Here is an 8,880-nt window from a genome sequence, read left to right as displayed (position 1 = left end):
GTAGTGCATGCACACGAGAGATGGAAGATAGAAGAATCACATGTAGTGCATGCATATACGAGAGATGGAAGATAGAAGAATCACATGTAGTGCATATACGAGAGATGGAAGATAGAAGAATCACATGTAGTGCATGCATATACGAGAGATGGAAGATAGAAGAATCACATGTAGTGCATGCATATACGAGAGATGGAAGATAGAAGAATCACATGTAGTGCATGCACACGAGAGATGGAAGATAGAAGAATCACATGTAGTGCATGCACACGAGAGATGGAAGATAGAAGAATCACATGTAGTGAACGCGCGCATGCGTGCACAGTGAGAGATAGGAGGGTTGGACGATTCGTCGGTACATCGATGTAGTGTGATATAAACCTTTACGATATGTGTATCGATATGTTTGGCTATTAATGATGCACGAATCGATAGTCTACTTAATAAAATCCATATCGTTTAGTAGTGTTTCATCAAAAAAGAATATGAAGGGAACATAACAAATTCGGAATTCAATAGCAGTTGTTTGTATAGCAGTGGCATCTCCAGGATACCGATTTGTAAGCGTCCCCATGATTGATATAATCCTGGTTGATGATGTGATGAACGATGTCATACCAGGAAGACGTAGGAGACTATTGTATCTTCGTGCAGATAATGAAATGTTAAGTTGAGTGGCTTCACATCATAGAGGCGCTTGCGAAAAATACTCGCACGATCAATTTGAAAGAACGAATTTCGCCGGACGTGTTTCCGCATTCGACCGATTCCGCGTACGTGTGCAAACGAAACCGAAGATGTGGAGGCGGGATTGTTACACGTATAAATCCGTTCTCCTGAATAAATCCATATCGTTTACTAGCGTAGTTTCATCAATAAACAAAACAAAAGGAACACAACAGCAGTTGTTTGTATATCAGTAGCATCTCTATGACACCGAATTATACGCGTTACCATGCTGTATGTGCACAAACGAACCCGACAATGCGGAGGCGAAAGCGGCAAACATCGGTGACACGTACCTGTTGACGGGAGAGTCGAGGCGGATCGTTGCCACGGGCGACCGCATGTTCTTGATCTCCCACACCTTGACCATGCGGTCATCGGAGCCGGACACGACCTTGTCACCGGCCGTGAAGACCGCCGACGTGACTGACCTGCAACAACAGATGACGACGACGATGGTGACAACGCTACTCGCTACTAGCGCCACCTACATTCACTTACGTTAAGTCACAAGTTAGCCGTAGATCGTGCTGAGGTTACATTATACCCATAAACTACACAGGGGCAGCTATTTGTCATGATGTTATGCAATTATACTAAAACAGGCGCAACTATTGGTTGATGTGATGAAACTATTGGTTAAAACGTGATCAAATTATACCAATATAGTAGCAGCTATAGGGCATAACGTGAGCCAATCACACCACTACAGGGACTGATAAACATGAGCCAACGACCCATGAGTCTGATTAGGATTAGACATTAAAATTAGAATACTATATATAATATTTAATACTATAAATATAAGTACATGAACATAATACTTTTTACTCTTTATGATATACATCAATATGAATATGAATATATACTACCTAATATCAAATATCTATCCATCTACTGTCTACATATAAGTATATATATACTATCAGGAGCGTATAATGACAAATTGTCATTATACAATAATTTTGTCATTATAATTTAATTTAATTTAATTTAATTAACTTAAATTAATTAATTTAATTTAATTTAATTTATATTTTATGATATAATTTGTCATTATACGCTCCTGATACTATAATACTATCTAACCCTATCTAACCCTATATCTAAGCATGGCGGCTAGCGTGAACAGGACACGATGACGCAGCGTTGACGCGACGGTCCCACACTCACTCGGTGTGTCCTTGGAAGACGTTGACGGAGTGCATCGACCGATCTCTGAAGTCCCACAGTCGGAACGTCGTGTCCTTCGACGATGTGACGACCAGCTTCTGGCTCGGGTGCGTGCTCGCGTGAGTCAACTCCTGGTCATGGCCTGCAGCCACGAGAAAGAAGGTGTAGAGAAGATGGGGAGGAGAAGAAAGACGCACGGAGAGATTCAAGGGGCAGAGAAACCCGTGAGAGGGCCGCACCACTGCATACACTACTCTGCTGCACATCCTGCTCTGCTGCACATCCTGCTCTGCTGCACATATTACTCTGCTGCACATCCTGCTCTGCTGCACGTACTACTCTGCTGCACATCCTGCTCTGCTGCACATGGCACGTAACATGCGTTAAACATTCCTGCTTGCGTTGCAAACGACTCCACGCAATGTCGCATAGACGACGGACCACCACAGCGAAGGAACGCGCCGGCGGCACCCTCTCGCGGCCAGCAGGTGGCGCCTCACCTACGAGCGACTGCAGCAGCTCTCCCGTCGCCGCGTCGTAGACGTTCGCCGCGCGATCCCACGACGCCGTCACGATCTGGTCGCCGGCGGCCATCCAGTCGGCGGCGATGATCACGCTCGTGTGTCCGCGCAGCTCCGTCGACGGCGTCCGAATCACAGCCGACTCCACGTGGTCCGCAGCCTCTGCAAGCGAGCGAGATGCGGGGGTAAGACGGGGGCATTGCCGCGGCGACCACGCGCGCGGTTGCCGGGGAGTGAGCAGTAAGTGAGTGGAAGGGGCGTCGTTGCCGGGGCGGTCACGTGCGTGGTTGATGGATGGTGGGTGCGGGAAGGAGGCGAGAGCATGCTGAACGAGAGAAGTTGTGCACTCTCTGAATCTGCCGTTTCTTTTAGAACACTCACAAGTGGTGCTCTGTAGCTTAAAGCCACAATATGCACATCTGCACGCTAATTTCTTCAGTACTAGACTAGCAAATACTTCGTGTCATGCATAATCATACTACCTTATGACAAAATAAACTCTAGTTCCTCCCATTTCACTGCGCGTTGTCTTATAAAAAGTATTTGAAAATACCTCCAATGTTGTTCAAATTCTCCGATGTTGTTGATACTTTCGCGTTGCTCTGCCAAGCAACCGTACAGCAGGTGTAGCAAAGATTTTTACGGCCCGTGTGCGTTTTTCGCTCGCACGCTGCTAGCGCAATGACATGTTATCGTTCGCGATATCAAGCCTAAAATCAATACGTTATTCTCAGAGTTTATTACGCTGCCTATTATTACTTTCCCAATAGCCACTGATGTTAAATACACTGCAGTTCACAATACTACAACTATCTTAAAATGTAAACGACAATATTTTCTGCTCAACACCCGTAGCAACATGTGACGTCACCTAACCGATTCGCGGCGAAATTGCTTGGCAAACAATTCGGCGTTGGCGCCAGATTATCAGATTTCGCACCTCTTTCTTGTGGGTTTTAAGCAAACGCGCAGTGAAATGGGAGGAACTAGAGTTTATTTTGTCATAAGGTAGTGTGATTATGCATGTCACGAAGTATTTGCTAGTCTAGTACTGGAGAAATTAGCGTGTAGATGCGCATATTGTGGCTTTAAACGACTTCTCTATCTATGCTTTGCTAAATAGAGAGAAACAGAATGAATACCTTCCATGTCTTCTTTCTCTGACATGTCGACTTCATCTTCAGAAGAATGAGCTTTCTGGAAACACGTAAGTAGATCGTTAGGCATGGCTGTTAACCATAAAGTACCCTCTAACCATGGACGACGAATCTACCGTGTGCACTTACACTGGGAAACTTTACCCATGGGGAATACATCAACGAAAACAAGCAAGGCAAAAACCATGATGCTCGCCACTCCTTGATTCCCGTAAACTCTATCTTTAGAGAGTTAATGTGGTTGTATCCCCTACGGCTATCCAACCACGATAACTCTCCGAAGATAAAGGTTCCAGGAATCAAAGAGTGGAGAGCATCATGGTAAACCACGAACCACACCATCATTCACTGTCACAAGTTCACAACCCATTTCCCCGGGAGAATTACCACAGGAAGGAACCTAGTTATGCTGTTACTTCCCAACTGCAAACTAGGGGAGGGGCAACATCATCATTCACTGTAACCATCCATGTCCTCAGAGGAATCACTACAGGAAAGTACCTAGTCACTTCCCCACTGCAAACACGGGGGAGGGCAACACCTTCGTTCACTGTTACCTCCTGATTGCTGGGTGTCACAGCGGCCATCCATATGTGAGCAGTGTTGTCTCCGGACGCTGTCACCACCAGCTGGTTGTAAGGGTGGAACTTTATCGAGTTCACCGAGCCAGTGTGACCCATGTACTGCAGCAGGCAGCTGCTGGAGCAAGCATCCCACACCCGCGCCGTGTGGTCTGTAACGGTAAGCAGTGAGGGTAGAGGCGTGGGAAAGCATGCACTGTGAAGCTCTAACGTGTGTCTCCTCCCTCGCTCATCAATTCTTGATATTCCTACACCTCCTCTTATTCTCTTTTTCTGTCTCTCTCTCTCTCTCTCTCCCCTTCAGACTGTCCCTGCTTCGTATATCTCACTTCCTATCTCTGCCTGTATCTCTCTGTGTGTGTTTCTCTATCTACTTGCTTGTTTTTTCTCTCTATCTGTCCACCTTACTTACAACTGCACCACCACACACTGTCACCACACACTGTGACCACACACTGTTGTCACCACACACTGTCACCACACAGTGTCACCAACAACTGTCACCACACACTGTCACCACACACTGTCACCACACACTGTCACCACACATTGTCACCACACACTGTCACCACACACTGTCACCACACACTGTCACCACATTTTGTCACCACAGTGTCACCACACAATATCACAATGCATGTTAATCACGCACCATCACCACACATCGTGTCACCACCCGTCGTCACCACACACCATGTCACCACACACCATGTCACCACCTGTCGTCACCACTCTCCACTCACCAGACTAGCAAAACTCACCGGCTGACGCGGTTCCGATGATTCCGTCTGTAGATGGGCACCAGCACACGTCCCACACGCCGTCTCTGTGTCCCTTGTACTCGCGCACGAGCTGGCAGCCGGAGGAGCCAGTCTTAAAGCTCGAGACAATCTTGCTCGTCGATGCCTTGTACGTTGTCTTGATCTTCTGGCTAAACTGGCTGGCTGTACGAATCAATGCGGAGAAAGGGAAGTGTGAATCAACGAGAAAGTAGAAGAAGAAGCATGAATCAAGAAAGAAGAAGCGTAAATCAAGAAGAAAGAAGCATGAATCAAGAAAGAAGAAGCGTAAATCAAGAAGAAAGAAGCATGAATCAAGAAAGAAGAAGCGAAATCAAGAAGAAGAAGAAGCAGCAAATCTTACCGCGTGCCATCCACTGTGGCAGCAATCTTCAGTACTCGCCTATTGTGAGTATTTGTAGGTGGAAGGTGAATGAGGGAGAGAGTAAAGAAGTAATGAGCGTGAGTGAGGAAGGGTGGGTCGGGTTAAACGAATGAAGAGACCGGGGTAGAGGATGGAGATTTGAGAGGCTGGGTAGACGGCAGAGAGTGTACAAGCTTGTTGAGTGGATGATGAACGAGGTCAGGGTGGTTGGCAGAGCATGCAAAAACTGGTTAATAAAGAATGTAGGATGCAGACGCTTGGTGACAGAGAATAGATGACAAGGAGGCTGGGTGATTCGCACACCATGTAGAGAGACTGGCGGATCAAAGCATGGCGGATGCCGGCCAAGGATGAGGAAGCTGCGTGCACGCTTGGCGTTGCCGCGGGTAACAAGAGGAAGCTTACGTTTATTCTTGCCTCCCTTTGGCGCGATCTCTGACACGTCTGCATCCTTGTCCAGCTGTCGGTCCAGAGCCAGCTCTAACCTCTCATTCAGCTGGTCCACCTTCTCCTGCACTGCAACACACGACAAGACACCGTCACCCGACCGCCGGCCCCGTCCACAGGTGGCGCCGCTACACGTGCTCACACGAGCGCCACCTGCAGGAGGAATTGCGCTCACGGCTAACGTGTTACGCCGAGGAAAACCGTGTTAGCACGCGGTGAGAAAAAATACGTCAATTTTTAAATGGACTACGATAAAGATGATACCAGAACACGTATGCAGAGCAGACAAGATAGATGTCGTGGCAGAAAGAGCAGATAAGACAGAGGTCCTGAGTGAAATCCACGCAGTAACGCATAAATCTACGGGAGGGACACTGTATGATCCGGTTAGATAACTTACTTAGTTCAATTAATTAGTTAATTTACACGGAGACGTCGCACGGCAAACCGCAGCCCACCGAGGTCGCAACAATGTGGGGAGGAGAGCAGGGAATGATGCCCACCGCCGGCCACGACCCGACGAACCACACGGGCGCCACATGGTGGCAGCTTGCGGGTCATGCAGCGCCCCCCCCCTCCTTCCCCGCCGGCAACAGCATAAACAAGCGGCGTGTTGTTGCAGCGAGCGCGAACAAACAACAGCACGCGCTCGCGCTTAGTTCTCGCGCAATTATCTTACACTGTGCATCTGCGGGCGACGGACTTTAACTCGACTACAGCTTGATGCGCCCAGTGTTCTATCGCCCAGGTTTCTATCCCAGTGTGTGCTGATGTGAGTGTGGTACTGGTAGCCCCGAGTATAGCCTGAGGGTGGTGACAGTCCCTGTGGGAAGTGTGAGAAGCTCTGGCGGGTGTCACCAGTCTAGAGCGCGTGCATGAGCACACACTTGCTCTCTATTTCTCATTCCCTCTATTGTACTATCCCTCTCTCATATCTCTCACTTCCTATCTCCGTCTGTCCCTCTCTCTCTCTCTCTCTCTCTCTGTGTGTTTCTCTATCTAGCTCCCTCTCTTCTCTATTTCTCCAGCTTACACCCAACGATCGCACCGTGACGACAACGCCGATAACACGCAGTTCTCGCGTCAGCGGTGAAGCCATTGAAGCCACGGTGATGATGCGTTGCCGTGGCAACCGGCGCGCTACTTACGCGCGACATTCTCGACGTAGAGATTCTGGAACTCCTTCTCGATGTGATCGAAGAGGTCGTAGAGGCGAGATCTGCGGGAGAGAGAGAGAGAGATGATATATAATAGTCTATAATATAATATGATGCGATATATGATAGATAATATACAAAGGATAGCGTGAATTAGCATGGGTGCGTCGCTGTCGTCCCGACAAACATAGTTTAAAAAAAATAGTTGATGGTTGACAGTTGACAGTTGCCAGTTGACAGTTTTACAGTGTGACAAATACAGGTCGTATAGAGGCAATATTGGCGGGAGAGAGAGACATGACAGTTAGTGTGAAACCTCAGGGGTGAGTCACTGAGGTTGTAGAGGCAGGAGAGAGAGATTATGGAGGACAGTCAAGATATTTAACACAGCAGAGATAGTTAAGATAGATAGCATGAAATTGCAGGGGTGCGTCACTGGGTCGCCTCGACGAAAATAGTTACGTTTGATGATAAACAACGTGTCCGTGGGAGGAGGGGGGGGGGCTGAGACACCGCGGCCAGCAATCGCCTCTGTTTGCACGACGAGTTATAGCGGGGCTTGTCAATAGCACTTTGCCCCGCGCGAGCGTGCATCCACCACTACAGCCGCGTTACGTCTTGCACGCTCCACACCTACGTCGACCTACATTTGTGTAGACAGGTAGTGATGATTGAGGGTCAACCTAGAGTAGATTCGGGGCGGAGTCATACACACAAGTTTGTAAAGATTAGAAAGATGACAGACACATACGGTACCCCCCCACACAGTGTCGTGTTTACCTCGACGAGAACTCGATGGAAAAATACCGAGGAAGATTGTAAGTAGACATGTACGCCACGGACTAGACCTGCATCAGGGAGCGTACATGTACAGCCACTGTGACGTATCTGTTGTTTGTGTACGTTTGTACGAATCAGCGATTTCCGGCCAGCAGACAAGAGTCTCGCATCGTCACCAGGTGGCAGTCGAGTGGCACTTGGCAACTCCAGTTAATTATAATTTTCAGGCTTTCTGTTTTTTAAGGCGCGGGCGCACTAAATATTTCACACGCGCTCGTTGAAAATTTTATAATGAATACATAACGCGTTCCAACCTTGGCGACTGATGGAAACGAGCGAAACGCTAATGGAGCGGCGGCGATTCGGATCGCTGAAAGAGCCGGCGGATCGTGTGATTGTTTTTGAGCGAGGTTGATGGCGGCGCGGGCCGCAGGGAAATCACTCGCCGCGGCGATGGCGGCCACGCGATCGCCACGAGGAGCGTGCTCCAGCCACCGGGAAATTACGAACGCGGCGTCCCGGCCGGCCCCTCCGATCCTCCCTCAACCATGCCGAGGCCCCCCCTTCCTTCCTCCCACCACCACCGCGCGGCCTGTTCGGGGAAACCTTCCTGCCAGCACCACTGCCTGCCTGACAACGGCAGCTAAGCGACATGCCACGGCCACGTGCTGAGACGCGGACGCATGCATTATGGATGGATGCTGCGCTAGGTGCGTGGCTTCCAGCTTCCGTGGATCGCGGCGGCGCGCGCGTGCGGAGGATGGGGTTATGCTCCCGCTAACCCCGCACGCATGCTGGCAGCTGCCTGCACGCTGCGTGGTGATATCCAGGGTAGCTGGTTGATCAATTAGGTATGCTGGGCTGAGTTTGCTGCTGATGATGTTGTTGTTGTTGTGTGGCAGTAACGATAGCCCTCACTGAACACACTGCAATATTCTTCGTCTATTGTTTGTTGTTGTTGTTGGTGGTGGTGTTCTTGTTGTTGTTGTTGTTGTTGTTGTTGTTGGTGGTGGTGTTCTTGTTGTTCTTCTTCCTCCTGCTCTTGCTCGTTCTCTTCCGTTTCATCCTTACCTTCTTCTTCGTCTACTACTCTTCTTCCTTTTCTTTCTCTTCTCCTCCTTCTCCTCCTCCTCCTCCTCCTTCTTCTTCTCCTCCTCCTCCTCCTCCTTCTTCT

General features: G+C 48.9%; 1 protein-coding gene across 1 annotated transcript in view; it reads right to left on the bottom strand.

Annotated features, from left to right (window-relative positions):
* LOC106808622 (WD repeat-containing protein 37-like) overlaps nt 1–8,880 on the bottom strand; it is a 21,422-nt gene that overhangs the window by 1,184 nt on the left and 11,358 nt on the right. Inside the window, exons 3-10 of the mRNA XM_014811414.1 lie at nt 6,918–6,988; nt 5,728–5,838; nt 4,920–5,102; nt 4,135–4,310; nt 3,563–3,617; nt 2,400–2,582; nt 1,900–2,041; nt 1,023–1,157 (exon numbers count right to left, since the gene is read on the bottom strand). Of these exons, the coding sequence (XP_014666900.1) occupies nt 1,023–1,157; nt 1,900–2,041; nt 2,400–2,582; nt 3,563–3,617; nt 4,135–4,310; nt 4,920–5,102; nt 5,728–5,838; nt 6,918–6,988 (1,056 nt within the window). The remainder of the gene's footprint in view (nt 1–1,022; nt 1,158–1,899; nt 2,042–2,399; nt 2,583–3,562; nt 3,618–4,134; nt 4,311–4,919; nt 5,103–5,727; nt 5,839–6,917; nt 6,989–8,880) is intronic.

The sequence above is a fragment of the Priapulus caudatus genome, unplaced genomic scaffold (assembly GCF_000485595.1).
Source record: "Priapulus caudatus unplaced genomic scaffold, Priapulus_caudatus-5.0.1 Scaffold291, whole genome shotgun sequence".
NCBI lineage: Eukaryota > Metazoa > Priapulida > Priapulimorpha > Priapulimorphida > Priapulidae > Priapulus > Priapulus caudatus.
This window is presented reverse-complemented; position numbering and strand designations above follow the sequence as displayed.